Raw genomic sequence first — 22,565 nt, 5'->3', positions numbered from 1 at the left:
TTTACTGCCTACTAGCCAGACCCCTGCAGCTTGGACTCTCTCGCTCTCGCCCCTGCTCTCCCTTGCTCTCTCTTGCTCTCTCTCTCTCTCTCTTTCTGGGGCGTGTTCCCACCATAGCCAAGCAACTCTGGGAATCATTAAAACTTGACACAACACTTGCCATTCATTGCAGCAGTTGGCTTCCCTCTTCTGGTATTTTTGCAGAAGTGCACTTGTCATGTTCTTACACATGGTAGCTTCTTGGTTGCGCTTCAAAGCCATGTTTCCTACAGAGGTTCAGTCCACCATCCAGTTCTACCTGGAAAAGCTTATTGGACACATGTGCACAGCAGGCAAGGGCTGGGGAGGTCTGGCATTTACAGCTCTTTGTTTTTTTTGTTTTAATAAGCCCATGCAGCATGTTTGGAATGTGCTGCGGTGAATTCCACTTGTAAGTGGATTTCTTGAAATTGTTTGCTTTTAGTGACATGCTCACAACCCCGCAGTGCATTCACTGGAATAGAAAAAAATCGCTAGTAATGGTTTGGTTAATATTTTCATCTGTTGGACTATTTTATGTTTGTCACTGGCTCAGTTGGAATCGAAGGAGGCAGACAGGTTCTGTATCGATTACCTCCACCAAGGGTGGTGTTGCTTTTATTCTTCAATCATTTTCAGTTTGGTTGTTTGTTAGTGGGATTTGTTTAAAGCTACACAACAGATTTCCAAATACCTGTGTATATCCAGATGAAATTGGGGGTAGAGGAATTTCTGCCATTTTCAAACTCTTTTAATATGCGCATACACATCGATTTTGCCCTATTTTAACATTCACTATCGATACTTTATTGATATTGTCACCTTATCCGTTATGATACAGTAGCCTTACACTGATGTTTAATATCGATCACCACGTACCGTGTCTTTTTCTGTTATGATGTAGTATTGATACAAATGTATTACGTGTCAATATTTCCATGTATGGTCTCTTGTGATATAGTATCAATATAGATATTGTGGCGTATCATATCAGCACATTTTATGATACGGTGTCGGTACGCCAGTGTCTCGTATCAATATTGCTGTGTATCATATCTTAGGATGCGGTTATCGATACACCAGCGTTAAATCTACTGATATGACAATGTATTGACATGTCTTGCGATACATCATTTATACACATCACATATCAATATTGTTGTATCGTTCTATGTAACAGAAGATCCATACACCGTCGTAGTAGTACAGTCTTCACTAATCCAAACACATTTTTTGGGAGGATTCAGAGCCGGACAACTATGGGTTGCATGTCGACTCTGATGTAATTAAAATCAAGTCTGCATCAATATGTTGCTGATGACCATTGATAGTTTTTCAGTAAAGTGCCATATTTAGAAAAAACACAAGAGGATTGAATGAATCTGTCCAACTCTTACAGAGTACCTGAAGAAAACCCTGGCAAGCACTTGGAGGACATGCAAAGTTGACACAGGAAGGACAGAGCTGAACTTTGAGCTCCAAAACTAAAAGACAGTGAGGTAGACGTGATGACCACTATAGGCCACTGTGTTGCCCCAACAGCAAAATAATCATTTCAAACCAAAACATCGCTCCGTGAATCCGCTTCATTGCCATCATCCCGAGTGCTTGCAAAGCTCATTAGCCAGGCTTTCTGGAAGTGGGGTCTGCCCTGGAGATCAAGCGGTTGCCATAGCGATGGGAAAAATGCACATCCGCCTCACAACTTGGGGTTAGGGTGGGAGGCGGACCGGACCCGCTTGCATTTCATCCCGACATTAGCATATTAGCCACTCTTGAGCCAATTGGGTATGGAATCTCCAAAAGGGGACTGGCTTTGGACAATAACTGCCCTCCTCCTCTTCTTCATCGTCTTAGTCTTCCACTCTTCCTCCCCCTCCTTGGGGTAACCAACTCCTTAATCACGACGGGAGTCACCACTTCTTTTTTAAAAAGTTTGTTGTAGATTTGGGGGGTTTTGCGGCAGTAGTTGAGCGGCGATGCTTTGCGTCTTTGGAAGCGCTCTCACTTTGTTCACCAGGTTGCTCTCGATGTTGTCGTGTTTGGGATTGTTTGTCCTCCGGTTTGGTGAGTCAAAACAAACTTTGGTTTGGGCCATATTATGTTTATGACCCTAATACGTGATTGTTTTGCGAGGTCACGCTTCATTTAGGTTAAGCTACGATCAACTAGATTTAGCCTTTGCAACCTAAATTAATCTATAGCGTGTGGTTTCAAGGGCTTATATCTGTGAATATTAACGCGTCTTTGCTGCGAGGTGACAAGCGTGTTTTTCAACTCTATTATCGGGCCGATGCCGGCCTTATTTCATGGTATCGGGTACTCATAAAGGATACTGATACCAGCCTCTGATACCTAAGGCCCAAAAAAAAAATATCGAAGGAGTCGTTATTGGCAGTAATTGGTGCTACACTGCGGCTGTTTGACACATCTGTGAAAATCATCATGTGCAGCAGAATGACAGAAAGGTCTTTGTTCACAATTATCTGTTATTGTGGTAATTAAAATTGTATGCATCATAAGTACTAGTGGTATCAGTACTTGGTATTGGTGAGTACTCGAGTGAATACTCATACAGGTATCTGTCTGAAAGAAAAGTGGTATTAACTATCCCTACATGTTACACTTACATTTGTGCCTTGACGACGTTCGACGAGTTATCTCAACCCACTTACCGGTATATCTAAAATCATTCCTTTCCCCATCGAAATGTAAATGCGAGTAATCCATTCAAGCCTCCCCCAAAACCATTTTTGAGAAATTGAGTAATCACGGTAATGACATAATTTAAGAGTGCACAGAATGAAACAATTTGGGCCACATTTTTTGCTTCACTTCAATAGGCATTGTGTTGCTCCTTCTCCTTGTGTACCCTGGCCACCTGGGGGCAGTATAATACAGACAAGGTGGTATACAGTACATACATGGAGACCGTCCTCAGTAAACTTCAGATATATTAGTTGATTTTGGAGAGGTTAAAGAATATATGTCTTTGAGTATTATCTGTCTACATGTGTTGCTCCGTAATTTTTTTCAAATAGCCATTTATAGGGCTTCCTACAACAGTGCTGTTAATTAGCCTAAGACGTTTTGCATTGTTTGTTAGCATTAAGCTAACCAGGCTGTATCTCAAGTCACCACTGTATTGCAAGCACTTTTCCCTCCCACAAAATTTCTTCATTACTTAAATTGAATAATAATATTCAATATCCTGTAAGTTTACTGCAAACTTTCCACCTCTTTGCATCCTTACCGATAAAATGTGACAATGGTGGTCTGGGCCAACCCCGCCCCCGCCCCCCATCATACTGCAGACCAACTGATTCACTTTCCGAGCATATCTGCACCAGCCCAGCTGTAGCCCTGACGATAGGCCTAATAAAGCCGCCCTCATTTGCATACCAATGGCCGGCGCCATGTGTGGCTGCCTGCGAGTGCCCCCAGAAACGCCGGAGATGGGACTTCCGCCACACTAGCTTTTTCTTTGTCTTCCCAATAAGATTTTAACGCTAATCCGCAATTATTATTTATTTTTCGGAGGAATCATTTCAATTTTAAAAAAATTGGATGTCCTTTTAAAAGCAATGTTTTTGATAGTCGTTTTCCAGAAATGGAAGACCTCCTTGTCATGGATTCATTGAAGGCCTTTTAGTCAAGGTGACCGAAGGGGCGCAACCCCTTGAACCCAACGTTTTTGTTTGTCGGGTCCGAGTCTAATCAGAGTTGAAAGCTTTGTCCGAAATTCTTCTTGACCATCATAACATCATGCAGGCTTTTAACAACTCTTACAACAACTGACTAACGCAAACAAGCCGAGAGTCACCCAAGCTGTGTTCTCAAATTTAATATATACAGTAGGGCTGTCAAAATGAAAGCATTAACTATGGAGATGAATTTAAATTTTATAAAGCGTTAAAAAAAAAAAAACTCAGTTAACTCAGTTTCATTTACTTCCGGTGGCAGCTGACCTCTGCTCACTTTGCAGCCAAACTTAGAAGAGAGTCACTGACGGACTTTTACGTAGTTCTACTTTAAAAAGTTTCTTGACGACTCATTGAAGAAATCCCAAATAATTTGCACACTTTGCAAAGCCAAATTCAAATGCCTTATTAGTTGTACGTCTTTGGTGTGTCAGTCTACAGTTGTATTTTACAGGAATAGAATCGTATCAACCATCAAAGAAAGCTATTAGAACAGTCTTTGATCAAAACGTACTTTTAATTATTTTTCCCAAGTAAAAGCAAATTAGAGGGTATTGCACCTAAAAATTTCATAAAATTTGTACTTGAATAAATGTTTTAAAACAGGATCATCTTGCCAACGTCACATAACCAAATCCAGAAAACAAGTGAGCCATCACATTAGCAAACTGAAGCCATGGGTACTGTGACGTCAATATCAGCAGACAGCAGGTGGCAATACAGGACAAAATGGCAACCAACTGAGATGGATAAAAACATTTTGATTTAAAAGTGTTTAGACTAGTGGGGTCACATAGAACATAATGCGAGCACAACATGCAACATACACCTTTTCTTTCCCCGCGAGGCAACCAACATGAACTTATCTTGGCGGGATGTTAAGTTCTCTAACGCCACCTAGGGGCAGCGTGTATAAAGCCCACCCAAGTCAGATTTTTGTTCACATTAAAAAAAAAAAAAAAAAGAAATTGACTGACAGCCCAGAACAAAAAAATTCCCAAGTTGGCGAAATTGTAATTAAGCTACTACCGTTACAGTCCTCGTGGGAACTCATCTGTACCATTATAATCTGTATCCATACTCGGTCATAGGTTGCCCACCCGAGTGTTGTCGTCAGGTTTTAGTTTTTGAGCTGATGGAAGATCGAAAGGCTAACCGGGAGGCAGACGACAGCTTGCTGTAAAGGGGTGAAGTGGCTGATCTGATTGTGTAAGAGATTCTCCCATCACTAAGCCACACTACCCCCAGCCCCCTCCTTCCTCCGCTGCCCCCTTTCTAGCCTCATGTCACCCTGCGGACCATATGTTCCTGTCTGTGGACATCTCCGCCATGTCCTCGTCACATAATGAGTCCATGGGTGGATACATGTCTTTGCTGCGTGAATCATGCATCAACTGGGCCAGCAGAGGGAGATGTAACCCTTTTTTATTATTGTCTCTGTTCATGGACATACAGTGATCCCTTGACTGAGTTTAATTTGTCCCATGAGTAACTGAATTTAGTTAAAACTCTGTTCCAGCCCCCCAAAATGTGTTTTTAATAAAACAAAATAACACTGTATTATAGAAAAACATGTCTATAGCAAACATAATAATGGAGAATTTGAAGAAAGGGTGTGGTTTTGTATAATTACTGCAGTATTCGTGTGTTGAATGTGTGCCGTTCGGTTGCAAGCAAGGCCAAGTGAGTGACATCAGAATCTTGAATGGACGCGACGCCGCATCATGCCATGTCTCGTGATGCCAACGCAATTGTTGCAGAGTTCTTAGTGTGTCTGTTGGTATGTGTGTTCCTTCTATTGCTGCCCAGGAATATGAAAATGGTGGACATTGTAGCTCACAAAATGCCCTCAGAGAATGACGTGCATGTGGCCCGAAGCTTCCTTACCAAGATTTTGCGAAGTTCCATGAGGTACAGTTCTGTGGCGTCATCCAGTGACCACTAGTAGCTTAACCCTCATGTCGCCGCATACCCACCACCACCACCACCAACAAACCCCTTCCACATTCATCTTTATTTTTATTTATTTATTTATTTCATTTTAGCTGCTGCTTCTTCCTTTTTCCGTAGCGACTTGTAGCCTTCCTCTCTGGCATGTGGATTGTCGTTAGCTTCATTCCTCATGTAGAGCATGTATGGAGGTCTTACTGGGTGTCTTCTGATGTGTGCTGTCATTGTTTTGCCGACATGCATCTCAGAATGCACCACTTTATAGGGTATGTTCTTTGTCAATATGTGACTATTAGAGAAGTGATGTGTTGTTTTTAGTTTTATTGTCAAGGGGTGGGAACGTGGGTCATTTTGCAAATATTCCAAATTGGAAACTTTCCTTGGCAATTACAGGAATCGAGGGTAATGTAATGGAACTATATCACATTTTGTTTTGTCAAAAGATGTCCTTGCAAAATTGATAGCTCTCCTTGCCCAAATGCGAGGGCATCGCCGTAAAACAAAATTGCTTGCCGTTGTTTTCACACTTCACTCGAGTAGCGGCCAATCTGAGGCCGTCTCGTACCTTATACTTAAACACAAAGCAAAAAAATCGACCAAGCTCATAACACGAAAAACATCAAATCAAGGTACTGTCCTACTTGTTTGAAATTTGATCGTTATAGTAAGGATTAGTCATGTGTGATATGGATAACGTTTCATATCAATAAATCCCGCTAACAAAATCTTTCCCAATACTGTATAGTATTTTCTTTCTTAAAAATCATGTGAAATTAATGGAAACTTTCTCTTATTTTGTTTCCAAAACACAATAAAATGAATAAAATATGATTATAAATACAATGAAACACAACTATCCGGTGGAAAAATATAATTCAAAAATATGTAATACCCTAATAAACCTACACTTAATCCAACTGTTAGCAGTTGTACTGATCTTGAATCGATTAGTCATGCCTGAAAGATGAGGCACGAGGACCTAATAGAAAGACGACTTTTGTTGTGTTACAGTCCCTTAACACGAAATATGTATAGCAACAGAGCTTACCCATTACACCATACTTAAAAAGAAATAATGATAAAACTAACATATGGAAAACGATTATATATTGCACAACAATATGCTTTAATATCGCACAGCACTAGTCAGTATTATGCTAAAATGTACAGTATTGTTCCTAACTATACAATATTTACAAGTTCCCTATTAAGAGCAAACCATCAGTTTTGTGTGAATTCCCCATGTATTCCCAATAATTCCTGTTAATTTTCATGGAATGTTTCCAACTCAGAAAATTCGCAGAACTTTGCGACCTTGGATGTCAGTGATGTTTTTTTATTTTATTTTTATTTTTTTTAAATACACATGTAACGGGCAACATGGTTCAAACCCTTTTCCACTGCACAGCCTAATACTCATCACAACATGGCTCTACTCGCTTTTCATGCTTTTCCATTGTCAAACACAGATCAGGTAGATGGTCTGTAAGTGTACATCAAGAATTCTGGTTCGATAAATAACTTGGTTTTAATGTTGCGGTTTGCTTCACATTGCATAAGTAAGGGAACAATATGCAGTGTTGTTTTGTTTAAACATCTAAATTCTATGTTTTCATTTATAATGGAATACTGTCTATAAAACATCTTACAGCCAGCAATAAATTATCCAACATGAAAATACAGATTCTCAAATAAACTTTGAATTATAAATATCCCATTTTCATTCAAAGTAACGTGGTTTTCGCACTTTCCCACCGAAAACCGAAACTGAGGCGAGTACAGCCGAGCTATTCCTGTGCAGTGGAAAAACAATTCTTGGTACATCTTACTAGCAACATTTAGTCACATCTTTATTTTTAGGGCAGAATTTGAACATTCAACAAGATGCTGGAATCATTCTTCAGAGATAAGACAAGCAACTTTTTTTGTGTATGTGTTTCTCTAAATCCACTCTGCATTTTGTTTTCTTCTCTGTGTGTCCAGGCGCAATGAACCCATAAGCAGACCGCACTCCTGGCACTCCACTAAGTTCAACGAAGGACAGTCCGAGTCAGCCAAAACACAACCTTCTCCACCCTCGGCAGTTGTGTGGCACACCACATACGATGCGAGGTAAGGTTTCCGGGATCGCTTTGAAGAAGCTGAAAGATGGTGTTTTTGTCACATGTATTCTGACCTTTAGGACACATTCATTTGAAAATGCTATAGAACAGAGGTGGCATAAATGTATAATCACCTCATCATATTATTGTTTTTAACAACAGAGGAAAGGACTTGGTGGGCCATAAAAAAAACTATGTGAAGGTCAGGCCTTTAGTTATGTGCTGTTGATAGTGACAGCCTGCAATACCTGGAAAATATCCAAAAGTATATTTATACAGCGTTTTATCAATGGATGGGTAAAAAAATGCATATTCGTGCATTACAGGAGTCAAACCATGATGGTATCCTTCCACTGACAGATTGCTGGTGACTAAAGAACTCAGTTTTACGTTAAAAGCAAACCAACCACCAAGAATTTTAGCCTGCGCCACCAAAAAAGAAAAAAAGAGCAACTCTCTGCGGAATGTTTTATTAGGCTGATTACAACCATTAGTTGTTTTTTTTTCAAAGACACACAACTATAATATTTCACACTTGATCCAAGTAAGCGGTAGCATGTTGATAATGAATCTCTGTGTGAATGTGACTTAAAGTCTATAATAAGCAACTCGCTGTTGGTCATTTTCAACCCGCAGTTCGTCGTCAACTGACCTGTCCTCCAGTTGGGAGCAAACCAACCTCTGCAGGGTTTCCGACCAGTACAGCTCTCTTGGCAGCATGGACAGCCTAGAGCACGTCTCCCACCCGTACCCGGCTGGTCAGCTGTCCCCTGCTAAGTCCAACAACAGCATGGAGCACCTTGGTGGCGGTGGCGGCGGCAAACGAGACTCTGCTTACAGCTCTTTCTCCACCAGCTCTGGCACGCCGGATTTCACGCTTTCAAAGAGCAATGCAGCCTCCACTGAGAACGTGCTGTACAAAGTCAACCAGTGGGATGCCGGAGGAAGGCCCGTCAATGGCAGGATCGGCCAAAGTCTGATGGAGGGAGTCAAACAGGACGACAGGGTGACGTACTTTCAGATGCCGGGAGGCTGCGACGGCCCCCAAACTGAGGACCAGGCTGGCTCCCGCCACTCCACTTCCGGTAGAACGAGTTGTGGACCTGTCTGGCATGTTCCGGAGAAAAAGAAAAGTTCCTCCCCCTCACCTCCACCGCCGCTCCCACCGGCACGCAGTGACAGTTTTGCCGCAACCAAGGAAAGAGGGCTCGTCGTAGCTCATCCCGAACTGCCCAATTCCCGAACCCCGGGGAAGCTTTCTGCTGAAGATCGAGCTGGCCAAAACCTGTCCCCGAAACACGACAGGGCTGTTTTTTACTCTCATGCCCAGTTCAGCTCAAACAAGCAGCACTCCTTCTCCAGCTGCGATGTCCGGCAAAGTCATCCCGCACATCACAGACATCTCAGCGACAAAAGCACTTTTCCTGCCCAACCGTGGCCAGCGACTGCTCCCAAGCCGCTGAATGTCGGGGGCTACTTCTCCAGCATGCAGGAGCTGCCCACTAATGGTTCTGCTCAACCCATCGGCCAGAACACGAGAAGGAATTTAAGCACATCTCAAGCAATTGCTCCCAAAGACCCTAACATTGAGAGCGGCGGGCAAAGCCGGTACTACTGTGTCACTAAATGCCAGCCTGCGTTGGGGAAACCAGAGGACAGGCAAAGTCTTGCCGGCCTCACCTTAACCCAGGCAGGAAATGAGCAGAATCCTCAACAAGCAGTCACCAAAGCAAAATATTCTCCACAACAGCAGTATTCCTCAAATGGCAAAGAAACTAACGGCTACAACAAACACCACGTTACCTCTGCTCTGGAAACCTCGGCCCCTAAAACCATTGGTGAGGACCTCAGGAGCCAGAGGGAACAAAGTTCACAAAATGAAGAGGCTCCGTACACGAATTGTCCCCCGATCAGACTCTCAAACCAACGGCGATCCCTTCCTCTGCACCACAGAGAATTCCCCCAAGATACAAGACACCACAGCCAGGCCAGCGACAAGATCTGCCCCCAGGCCACCCCCATCCTCCACTTATTGTCCATGGACACCAAGGACGAGACCTCAAATGGTGCCAACCCGGAGGAGACGGTCGAGTCCAAGCAGATGCGGCGCAACGACCGCTTTGCCACCACCTTAAAGAACGAAATCCAGATGAGAAGAGCCAAGCTACAGAAGAGTAAAAGTGCGGCGACTCTTCCTGATGAGAACCAAGGCGAGCAAGATGTGTGGAAATCCAATCAGAGCTCCACCCCAGCTTTGGCAGACAGCCCCTTCACAAACACATACAAGGATAACTTGAAGGAAGCGCAAGCTCGGGTGCTTAAAGCTACTTCCTTCAGAAGGAAAGATCTGGAACCCTTGTTGGGAGAACAGTCATCGGCTGAAGCCTTACCCACTTATCCATCCTCGGCGATGGCCAGGAAAGATCTCACTCCTCTTCCAACGCTGTCAGAGGCCGAGACCAGTAAATCTGCGCCTTTGCGCATTGGTGGACGAAAGCGCTTTGCAGCAGAAAAGAGAGTAAAGTCCTTCTCCGAACCGGACAAAATCCATGAAGTTGGAGTAAAAGAAGTAGAAAGCGCAAGCTCTTCCCCGGACCAACAGAACGGAAAATCAACTGTCCCCAGCCACACGTCCACCAAGACAGAGAATCCCTTTGAGACCGCAGTCCGAGGTTTTCCCAGTGAAACTGAGCCCACGCTGATAGGGACAAGAAGCAGGGACGACCCCCCGGGCGGCCCAACATACTCCGTCCTAGACCAGAAACGACTTGGCACCTTCGCCGAGTACGAGGCCAGGTGGAACGTCCGGAAGAAGCCTCCTGAGACAAGAGCCTCCGGACAATTCCGGTCCGCCGACAACATTCTGGATCCTAGCTCGAAGGAGAGTGTCACACCTGCCTGTTTCCACGAGAGGTCCCGATCTTCACCCTCTGCCGACTTCTATGGACAGGCAAGTATTACTTTTTCCAAGGTCGCGCTCATCAATCTTTTGAAGACAAACGCAATGTGGGAGAGATCCAATAAAAATCAATATTTGTTCTTCGCGACACGCCTCAGTTTCAGGCAGAGACTGCCGTCGATCTTCTCGTGCATTCTTTTAACCAACCAGGAAACAACCATCAGCTTCTTTGTCACAAGAATGTTTCCCTTTTAAGATGATTCTCCTGTTTTTCCTAGACTACTCGTGTGCCTGCAATAATGTCGGAGAAGGAATATTGTCAGATGGAGGATAAACCTACTGGGCCACTCGACTCTGCCTCAAGGTGTGTGGCTTATTGTTACTCATAAGAACATTTTAACATGCTACTGTAAACATGTAGACATCACGTGTGGCGTAAACTAGTACTAATTTGGGTAGAGTATGCTTTTTTTGCCCTCCTCACCATTATACACTCTACTATCGCTATGTTGATTGCTACCTCTGCCAAGGAGGTTATGGTTTCCCGCATGTGCATTTGTGTAACTGTCCTGTCTTCTGTTGTGGGACGCTCCCAAAAGTCAACAAAGTCTGTAAAATATGCCTTCAAAAAAACAACATCACGGTGATGTGAGATGCCTGTACAGTTTTGAGTCCCTAACACCTTCCTGTTCCCAGGCCGTTCTTGTCCATCTGTGTTTTCAAAGGTTGATTTTGCATTAGTTTACATTTATGTGGTTGTATAACAGTTAATTTACCTGATACTTGTTTGACACTGTTATTAGGTTTTGTCTTTGGAGTTATTAAATGTTTGTAATGGCAGCAGTTTGACCCTGGAATTCATTTTTAAGATAACTTGGAAGTCATCACACTGGTTGGGGATCAGATAATGGCGCATGACCTAACATCTCCCAGCTTCTTTTTTCAATCTTTTTTATTTGGATCTTCATTGAACAACCATTATGTAAGCTGCTTTTGCTGCATGGTTCTTCCATCTCGCAAGTACGTATATTAAATCATTTTGAACTCATTCACTGCCAGACAATTTCAGACCCTCTTTTACCCTAACGTTTGAAAAAAATTGAAAAAATATAAATGAGTTTGTGGGATTGAATGGCTGTACTGTGAAAAGACAAATTCGTCAATGGCAAATTTGTTGCCCCTGATTACCTCAATTTAGATGTTTGGATCCTCAAAATCAGACGGTCACTCATTGATGTGTCCTGCGGAGGAACAGGGATGTCTTTATATTGTAATTTGTCGGGGCAACGCAGCGTGATGGCCTCCTGCCACAGCTGTGCCAACACACGCCGTCTCTGTGGTGCCGCTTTGTGTCAGGAAGTAGAGTGCTTCCTAGTCACATGGTCCGGGTGCCTCAGTTCACTTTGGACCAGTAATTTAGGAGTCTTTAGCTTCTCTATATGCTCCACCCTAATAAACACGCACACATACAGGTGAAACCCACCATCGGGGGTGTAGAGTATCACGTCTTGAGAGCAACCCTCCTTGTGTGCCTTTGCATGACAACGATCATTGTCATCGGGGTGACTGGCAGGTGTGCTCCGCCCAGTCTGTGATATTGATACAGGAGTAGTGAGGAGATGGGAATAGGTGACTGCTGAGCTGAGAAAGAGAGAGCAGAGTCACTTGCTCATACTTCCTTACTTACATCACGATGGAAATGACAGGCCTGAAGCATCCTTTTGGGTGAGTGGTGCAACTTGTTTTGTTGTCTTTACACAAAAAAAAAAAAAAAATAGAGGTACTTTGGTAGTAGTTTAAGTCATTCCGTGACCTTGCTTGTAACTTAATCTACTCGTGTATCAAATTAATCTTCCACCCTGAAATAAACTGAAAATGTATTAATGTATTCCAGCCCGCAAAGAACTCCACATTTTTTGGTTACGTTTCTAATAAAGAAAATGACCCCATATATATACACATGTACTTTTTTTGTTGTTTTGTTTCTTTTGTTTGCTGTTTTTCTTTTAAACTTTTTACTGAAAAAAAATAACCTATTGGCTATTTTTGTGCTCAAAAATCCTACTTTGGTGCCATCTTGTGACTTCTTGGTGCCAAGGAACTATGTTGATTTCATGTGGGCAAAGTAAAATTTGATTTTAGGGCAATCTGTTTCTGACAAAACTGTAAAACCCCCATTTATTCAGAGTTTGGCATTTGTGAATTTTTTTGTGTGGATTTGTTTCTTAATAGGGCTGGTGCTTAACCTATCCTATTCTCTGTTTGTGGGAAGGGAAGAACCATCAAAACTCTTTACTGTTATTTATTTATCATCTATACCAGAATGTATGCCCCGTGATTTACTGGGGTTGACCATATGGTGCCTTTGCTGGGTTCTGTGTAAGAGGCAAAGGAAGGATCAATGCCAGATATTCAATTACGGCTATGATGTGGTAATTTTACGTGATCTGTATGTACAAAAAAAAAAAAAAAAAAGCTCCAACGACAGCATCTCTTTGGCTAGGTTCACACCGCAGGTCTTAATGCGCAATTCGGATTTTTTGAAAAAATCAGATTTTTTTGTGTAAGCGTTCATATTACATTATAAATGCGACCTCTGTATTGTCTGCTGTATGAACACCTGTATCGTCAAAGTGTCCCGCATGCGCAAAAGAAGAAACACGACATCAACACCCGACGTGTTTGCTGAAGTAAATGTGGTCCAGCGTGTCGGGGCATTTATACAGTCAAGCGATTAGGTAGCAGGTAGAAATAAATACAGTATTTGGGGGAAATTATGAGGCGAGGCTTTAATATCTCATTTCATGGAGACATCACTAACGATGACGTCACATCTTAACCGTGCGTAAAAAATGAATCTATCTGAGCCGTGGCTGAATTATCACAAACGCCATAAATGTCCACTTTATGCTTCATGTTTCAAGTGGGATTAAATTCAAGTAAAATATAAAATCAATAGTGTTACTCAAAACAAAGTTTCAAATTCGATCCCCTGCTGCCAGCAGTTTCCCTCTGCCTGCGCATTTTGGGCTTTGGATGACGTCATTGTTGGATATATGCAACCTGGCCGTTCAGACCGCGAACGCATTCGAAAAGATCGGATACGTATCTTGGACCACATATGAAAACGACCCAGGTCGCATTTGACAGAAAAAACGGAATTGAGACGTTCAGCCGGTCATAAAAAAATCAGATACAGGTCGCATGTGGGCAAAATAATCCGATCTGGGTCGCATTTGCCTGCAGTGTGAACCTAGCCTTTGACCGTAAATTGCTAACTATCTCGTGACTGTACAATTGACGCACTTCAGTACTTCCTAATTGAGTTTGTGTGGAAGCTCTCACATGCATGCCAATGGAATCTGCATGGTCCTGATGGATTGATGTTAGCTCTTCTGCTGATACATAGAGGTGTACTCAGACTCTGTACTTAAGTAGAAGTAGAAAATGTGTGCAAAAGAATGCTAGTAAAAGTTGAAGTACTGATTCAACACCTTTACTTAAAGTCAAAAACTTTCTTTGCGGTAAATATGTTCTATGTGGTCCCAAAAGTCACGGCTCACCTGTTTTCTGGGTTTGGTGAAGTGACATTCGCATGGCGAGCCCGTGGACACTTTAACGTCAATTTCAGTCATCAGCAGGGGGCAGTACACGACAAAATAGCCCTGAGGTGGATAAAAACGGCTTAATTTTTCTGCTTAATTCCTACTACACAAACACAATTTAATGAGGTTACTGTGTTTGGACTAGTGGAGGCGCATAGAACATATTGCAAAGAACATTTTTGACTTGACTTCTTCTTCAAATAATAGTAAAAAAAAAAAAAGTCCAGAATCTGACATTTTCATTGCATGTTAGCATTAAGCTAGCAGACATTCCAACGGCAAAGTTGTGTGGTTGTTTTAAATGCTCAAATTCTTTGTTTTATGTGTATGGTTATAAACAAATTGTTGTGTTACAGTAGTACAAAGTGTTTGCCGCTGAGAAAAGAAGACACATTTCATGGCGTGAATGACAAACAGCATCTAAAAAAGCCACTGACATTCAAATTGAACCACACGCTGAGTCAACGTCGCTCACAGCGGATTTCTTTGTTGTATATCGGTAAATAGAGTCAAAATGCCTTTTTGGGTCTTGTTTTATAATTGGAGGTGACACAAAGCAAAAAATATTACCGTCAAAGTCATGTTTCTGCTTTGTTTTAACCAAAAAAAAGTTTCTTGACTTTTTGATCTGCAAAACTTGTGGTAGGTTTAGTGCCTATATTGTCGCAGAACATAATATTCTGTGGTTTTGAAAGAGAACTCAAAATGCTCTAAAACAGCTGTCAATGTGGAGAACTCTTCCTTAGAAAACAGCTGGCAATGACAGAGTTAAGCATAGTCATAAAGTAATTGTACTTGGTCGCTTCTCGCCACTTGTGACACGTGTGCCACGCTACCAGACAAACTTCCTCCGAAGAGTTAAAAGCGCTCGGAAGGATTATTTATTCCTCCTCGCAGGCTTTTTGTGGGAGCGAAGTATTCCTGGCAGCTGCAGTCAAGGGAGGAGACTTGAAAAACTTTTTTTTTTTTTTTTTTTTTTTAATCACAGTGGCTGCTGGCGAGAGGAAGGCGAAGGCCTCGGAAGGCTGGAGATGATAGTTTATGTCGTGTGTAATTAAAAGCTTTTTTGTTGTCATCTTCAGCTTCCTGGATGACTGCAATGTGAGAGAGAAGCCTGCCGAGTGCGAGCGACCTCCTCCCGTGACAGGGCACAGAGCCTCTACGACTGCTACAGCTGCTGTCAACCACAGAGCAGAAGAGTCCAGACGCCCTCAGGTCACGGAACACGCCAAGCCTCCCACGCCCAGATGCCCCGACATCAACCCAGACGAGGCCACGCTCCCCCAAAGTCACACCCCGAACAGCGAGGCTAAAAAGACAGAGGGCAAAGCGCAAGTCGGCGCAGTTGCGCGTCACACACTAGCGCACGCTTCCTCCCACAGGACGCCGGCCGCCATGGAGGCACGCCGCTCGCCTTCCCCGCAGTTTTCCCCGCAGAGGCTCAGCGACAAGCCGCCCGTCTCACTGCAGGAACAAGACTCAAATAGGTAGGGGTTTTTTTTTTTCCTGTACTTTGTTGGCACAAAGGAGCTTATTGAAAGTCGAAGCCACCACAGGGTCCTGAGTATGATTTGATTTTAAGACACATATTCGTGGTTTAGCATTTGCAAATTGCCATCTTTGCAGATTTTTTGGGGGGCACCCTACTGTGGAAAAAGTACTTGTTCTCACAGAGCAGGGTCGGCAGCCTTAAACCTCAAAGAGCTATTTCGGCACAAAAACAACACGTGGAGCCACAAAGTAATTTTGATCTCTGGAGTGGGGATAACACTGCATTTTGAGTCGCTCTTGAATAGTCTAATAAGTCCCATGTGTTGTGATTCACTAATCAAGGTATAAAACTGGAATCAGTTAAACAATATGTAATGTATTATGGCACTATCCTCCAATTTTTTCTGAAAAACTGTCTAATATGAAAAAGTGTTTTGCTGCCATCTTGCAGCATCTACAGGCAATTACAAAACCTTTGTGGGTGGATGTCAAATACTTGCAGATTTTCGATTTTCATGGCGATGCCCTGTCCATATTTCACTGTAGTATTGATCATTTGCTGTTGAATTTCCCCTTGAGGGAATTATAATGTGCAATAAATTAACATTTTAAAATTACACTCCAAGCGTGAACTGGGGTTACGCAACTTTCCAAAATGAATATTGTGTAGGCCAGTGACTCTTTAAAAAGTGGTACAACAATTTTCAGCATTTAAAACACATGCAATACAATCAAAATCAACCATTCTGTGTTCGAAGGGAGCCTGTAGCAATGCATACAGCCTGTTTAGACTCTTTTTTTTTTTCAGTCCAGCACATTTTAAAGTACAGTTCAGTTGTTCCTTTAGCTTTTAATTACCATACAATGCATTTGTGTTTAATCATCATGGACTGTCTTTTTTTTTTTAAAACATTTAGTTAAAATAAAAGGACAGTGTGGGGTTAGAGATAAGGGAAATATTTTGTTTTCAAAATGAAAGACTTTGCTGACTTTAGAGAGAGAAAAAAATTACAAATTAGGCCCGATTATCTAAGAGGTTTCATTGCATTTCTTGTGCTTTTTAGTGAATTTCTAATCCGTTAGATTCATAAAGCAGAGCAGCACATTTAGATATTCTTGTCACTGGGCATGGAAAAACACTTTGCCATCATGTAGTGACATCAGCAGTAAAATCAGCATGCATGTGGCCACAGACATTTTTTCCTCCTCCTCAAACTATTCTCACTGTGTTTTCCTTCCATTCCAGAATGGAAAACGGGACAGAAAAGCCAAGCAGCACGGTGAAGAAAGTGCCCGTCAGGATCGTGCGCTCAGAGGGAATGCCGGAGATGGAGAGCGGGAGGATGTTTCCGCAACCTGACGAGGCTTCTGCGGCCGGAACGGGAGGCCCTGATATTAGCAAGCTCGGCAGCTTGGGAGCCGGCGGGCAGGACTCGGTCTTCTGCACTTTCACTCGGCAGAAAGAACTTGATGAACCCGGTGTGACTACGGACGAGCCCGAGAGGGACGCCACCCCAAATATGTCGGAGGAGCAGAAGAGGGAGGAGCTGGCTCGCGACATCATGGACAAGGACAAGTCGCTGGCTGACATTCTGGACCAGAGCAAGATGAAGACCACTATGGACCTGATGGAGGGCCTGTTCCCTCAGGGCGAGCAGCTGCTGGAAGGAGCTCACCAACGCAGGAAAGCACCCCCCAAACCCACGAACGCTGCGCGGCAGGCTGAGGAAAGGTCAGGAATTTTCAACTCCGTCTAGAGTAGGGCTGAAACGATGAATTGATTAACTCAAACAAGTCGATTTGAAACTCAAGTCCAAACAAAATCTTTGCCTCAAAGCTTAACACCGATCATTTTTACACACAGACTAATGTTACTACAGACTCAATCATCACTGAGTAGAAATTAGATGACGCGACAGCGGTGAACCAAGAGGAAAAAGTGTATAAAAGAAGATAAAGTTTAGAAGATAAACTACAATGTGTTTACAGAAAAGCAGAGCTAATTAATGTACGACAACAGCACATCTGTGATCGTCAACGCAAGGTATCGATGTTAATTTAATATATCCTACGACTACTAGTTAAAACATACACTATTGTAATTCAAGTGGTCAAGGATAGTCGCAGCCGCCTGTTCACTTTCACTTTATTGAACAAACAGTAACACAATAAGCACCTTTTATAGACACGCTTCTACGGCCACATCAAACACCCGGGCACTAAATACGCAGACTTGCTAACGATTAGCCAGTTAAAAGTCAGCCGCTTACCGATTCTAACAGCAGCCAACTCTTATTTGCAGACCCCCACGTCACTCACCAGAATGTGACTATGGCGACTAAAAGTGAACAACAACAGTACAACAGCACCTCACATGCTCATTCTGTTCTTAAATAATGCAAAAGATTTTTTTCATCAGATTAATTGGTAGGGAAATCGGTTGAATAATCGAGTCAAAACATATTTGATGGGGCTGATTTTGAACACTGCCCGTCTTTGGAAGAGTGTAAAACACGTTTTCATGTGTATCATGTTCGATTCCAGCGATGTAATAACAATGTCCTGTTTTTATATCAGGGAGAAGGGGGACAGCATGGCGGCGGCGGTTGCCATGGTGACCAGCTCGGCCTATTACAGCACATCGGCCCCCAAAGCTGAGCTTCTCATCAAGATGAAAGACATGCAGGAGCAGAACGAGGACTATGATGACTCGGAGGACGAACTGGACATGGATCTGGCTAACAAGAAGGTACGACGCACTCCTCACAAATAATAAATGAGCCTACAGTAGGCCTTGACGAGCAGTGTGAAGGGGGCTGGACAGTATACGGTAAAATACTAATTGGCCGCATATTTATTTATTTATTATTTTGTTTTAAGTAGTTCACTTTCATCCTAATTTTTCCGAACAGGATGGACATTTAAGAGCAGAAAATGCAGGCAAAGATTCCAAAACGTACAGAAAAGGCAGACAGAAAGTTTAAACGCCCAGAGTAAAAGTATGCATTTTATTTAGGGAATATAGTGAAGTAGAAGTGAAAGTTAGCAAAAATATGAATAATAAAGTAAATCACAGACACGTGAAAACTCTATTTACTTACATTATTTACAGAACTTGTTACATTAAAAAGATGTCCAGAGTTTGAAAAGTTGAACTTCACCATTGAACGCGTTTGATGTGGTGCAGCAAGAGCTGATGGACAGCCTGAGCAAGAAGCTTCAGGTTCTACGCGAAGCCCGCCAGAGCCTGCAAGAGGACGTGCTGGACAACAACGCGCTGGGAGACGAGGTGGAGGCGCGCGTCCAACAGGTGTGCAAGCCCAACGAGTTGGACAAGTTCCGCATGTTTGTGGGCGACCTGGACAAGGTGGTGAGCCTGCTGCTGTCGCTGTCGGGCCGCCTGGCCAGGGTGGAAAACGCCCTCAACAGCCTGGACGAGGAGGCCACGCCCGAGGAGCGGGTACGTACAAATCCTTGCTTGAAATGTGAAGTCGAAGATTTGAGACTCACTTTTAAGACTTGCACAAAGAGTACGCCGGCTTCCTATGCGAGTATGGAAACGTCTGGAATACATTTCCAGCTCTGGAAAATGACAGAAAATGGAAGCTATTGTATGGGAAAGTATTTGTGTTTCTTGGACTGTTACAACAGCTCTATTTAAAAATAATAATATGAATATAAATATGAATACACAAAGAAATATAGCTTTATCAGCGGACATTGTAACACCTTTTGAATGTCTACTGCAGTTCCTGTCCCAAAAAAATCATCTTCCCAATTAATGTACTGCACCACTGGCCTTTATAGATTATACGAGCAAACATGGCAACCTGACAGTCAGATTTTCTGATAAGTAAACGTGAAGTCCTTTGAGGTCAGAGATTATTCAATTTAAGAAAGTGTGTGATTTCATCGGGGGTTAAACAAGTAATCAAATTTAAATTGTCAAATTAAAATGGCAATTTCGTAGATGCCAGTTTCAAATCACAAAGGCTGCAATTGGAGTTGGCGGAGTGCTTCGCTGCAATTGGGCTTGGGGAGTGCTTCATTTCGGATTATAAATTTGTACATGTATGCAGGGAGGATGGGAAAAAAATCTGCGAATGTACGACTAATTCGCGTGTGCCATAGATGCGTTTGTTGTTTACATATCATTGTTTCATGAAACATGAAAACTTGAAGTGATGAAGCCACAGATATGCTTGCATTATTGTTGTAATCTGTTTTAAGACTTCCTGATTTATGTTAATGATCATATGTAAAGCAAAGCAAAGCATTCATAATAAATGTGATATTGTTTATTGTAATACAAATTAATTTATTTCTTGTTTGTTAAAAAATACATGGGAAGGGGACTTTGAAAAAAGAATAACATATCAAACCGCAATATTGGGGAGGGGGGGCGGAGGGGGACACATTATATTTAATTTGATATTTCCAAATCATTCATCACTACAGGATCCGAATGATACACATGTATTTTCTGAAATGTCTCAAACTACTTTACATTTTTTTTACAGAGAAGTCTGCAAAAAGTATGGAATTTTGAAATCTCTGTGTCGGAAGCCTGCATGCAGTATACCTCCACAGCCCACCTCTAACACAACCCCCCCTGACCGACGTCCCTCTTCTCCAACCTTTTCCCCTCCAGCGCACACTGACGGAGAAGCGCAAGCTGCTGATCCGGCAACACGAGGACGCCAAGGAGCTGAAGGACAACCTGGACCGGCGGGAGCGGGCCGTCTACGATATCCTGGCCAGCTACCTGTCCGGGGACGGCATGGCCGACTACGAGCACTTTGTCAAGATGAAGTCGGCGCTCATCATCGAGCAGCGCAAGCTGGAGGACAAAATCAAGCTGGGCGAAGAGCAGCTCAAGTGCCTGCTGGACAGTCTGCCCATCGAGCAGCGCTTGGCCTTCTGAGACGCTTTGTTGTTAAGTACACCTCGCGTCCACCGGGGACCGCCAGAGACTTAGATATTCCCCCCATTGGCCCCGACAGAACTCCCTGGAGAAAGATGCTGCTTTTTCTTGGCACCTGTGTGAAATGCGGTGAAACCCTGTTTATCGTCGGGGGGTACGCCCCAAACCCGTCTGTGATACATCATAACTCGCGGTATAGAGAGTAAAATGGTTTTCTTTTCTTTTTCTATTTTTTGCCACATAAAACAAAATAGATTTAAACATTGCACAGTGGTGCCTTTAGATACAAGCGACACATTTTTTTTTTTGCTTTGACTTGGGAGCACACATTTGAGATGCAAGTACAGTATGGTGGCAGTTCACACAATTCACTTTGCAACAAGTAGCAGTTTAGCTGACTGAAAATTTGTTTGTGTCTGCATGACTGCATTATACTGCCCCCAGTGGCCGAGTCTCACACACCAGAAAAAGCCAAAATGAATTAATCATGATGCACAAACTGTTCCATTCTTTACATTCTATTTAATTATTTTATTACTGTCGGGTTTTATAAAGTATGATATGATAGCGTGCAATTTTCTTTATGGAAAAACACATTGGGTTTTATTTGGGGTGGACTGGAAGAAATTAATGACACCTGCGTTCATTTCAATGGGGAAAGATGATTTGCGATGAAGTGTTGTGCGTTACGAGCATGGTCACAGAACGAACTAAACTTGTATCTCAAGGCACCACTGCATATCGGAAAACCAAAATGTTCACCCAAACCATATAAGAGTGAAAATCTGCAAGCTTCATGCAAAACGTGAAAGACGCACAAAATCTTAGGGTAATTATAAACCTTAAAAAAACTGCAAATTTATCAGATATGGAGCAACAACACATACAAACCGAATTTATAATTTATTACAATATTCACAGGCATACATTATTTCTGTGGGAACTACAACTATTACTTAGTAATAAGATCAGTTTCATCATAATCATCAGCTCGGGCTCTTCTTCTATCAGGCTGCATCTATTTCAGTCGAGCTCAGTGCTGCCTGGCATTTTTTGGGCGCAAAGTGGTACTACAGCGAATGCGCACAACTCTTAAATTTGACTGCATACTGTCCAAAAAAAAACAACAAAAAAAACATTAGAAAATGAATGATTCAAAAACCTTGGTATAGCTGGGACATAAAATGGACCGCGATACAACGGGGTTCACTGTATTCTTAATTTCTTTTTTGTTTTTTTTAGTAATTTATTGTAGCCTTTGGATCGGCACAGCATGGCAGACTCTCTTGGCCGCCACGTGACCTCAGAATAACCACTATTTATCATCTTTTCATGGCACACATTTCGTTTTTTTTTTGTTTTTTTTTTTTTTTTAAATGGTCAAACAGCTAGTGGCCTTGAAGTGTAACCCCGTGTGACCCCAACTCCCCACCCCCACCATTGTTGACATTTTACAGAGCACTTGGCCGCACAGGAGATGCACTTGACATTCAGTGCTAAGTGCCTGCTGCTCACCACGCTGACGCCAACGTCCTCTCAAGGCTCGCGCTAAGTTGAAGTAATGCTTATTGTTCTATATTATGAACATTTGTGACTTTTTATAACAGTTTATCTGAGTTTTGGGGGGTTTGTTTTTTTAGATTTGTATGGCGGGCTGGATCAAAATGATAAAATAATGGCCTATGGGCCGTACGTCTCCTACCCGTCATTCGAGGCCCTCTTGTGCGTAGTTTCCACTCAGACAGATTCAAAAAGCATTCCCGACACGCGTGAAAAATCCTGATGGGAGAATTAAATCCAAATGTCATAAAACATTCTCGTTGTCTTTGTGTATGTGTGGGTGTGTGTGTGCGCGCGTGTGCGTGTGTGTGTGTG

At 42.7% G+C, this 22,565-nt stretch overlaps 1 protein-coding gene across 3 annotated transcripts in view; it reads left to right on the top strand.

Moving 5' to 3' along the window:
* Nucleotides 1-22,502, top strand: part of shroom2a (shroom family member 2a) — a 50,851-nt gene extending 28,349 nt beyond the window's left edge. For 2 of the 3 annotated variants that reach the window (XM_086047882.1, XM_086047883.1), the window contains 8 exons: nucleotides 7,653-7,781; nucleotides 8,408-10,721; nucleotides 10,949-11,034; nucleotides 15,358-15,762; nucleotides 17,013-17,498; nucleotides 18,344-18,515; nucleotides 18,954-19,226; nucleotides 20,418-22,502. In XM_086047882.1, the coding sequence (XP_085904008.1) occupies nucleotides 7,653-7,781; nucleotides 8,408-10,721; nucleotides 10,949-11,034; nucleotides 15,358-15,762; nucleotides 17,013-17,498; nucleotides 18,344-18,515; nucleotides 18,954-19,226; nucleotides 20,418-20,690 (4,138 nt within the window). In that variant the 3' untranslated portion in view covers nucleotides 20,691-22,502. Of the gene's footprint in view, nucleotides 1-5,528; nucleotides 5,631-7,652; nucleotides 7,782-8,407; nucleotides 10,722-10,948; nucleotides 11,035-15,357; nucleotides 15,763-17,012; nucleotides 17,499-18,343; nucleotides 18,516-18,953; nucleotides 19,227-20,417 lie in introns of all 3 variants that reach the window. The other variant, XM_086047884.1, reaches the window with a different exon arrangement.
* The last annotated feature ends 63 nt before the right edge of the window (nucleotides 22,503-22,565 follow it).

The sequence above is a fragment of the Filicampus tigris genome, chromosome 12, assembly GCF_054856515.1.
Source record: "Filicampus tigris isolate MCC_2025a chromosome 12, RoL_Ftig_1.0, whole genome shotgun sequence".
In the NCBI taxonomy this organism is placed as follows: Eukaryota; Metazoa; Chordata; class Actinopteri; order Syngnathiformes; family Syngnathidae; genus Filicampus; species Filicampus tigris.
The sequence above is the reverse complement of the archived record's forward strand: the minus strand, read 5'-3'. Positions and strand labels throughout refer to the sequence as shown.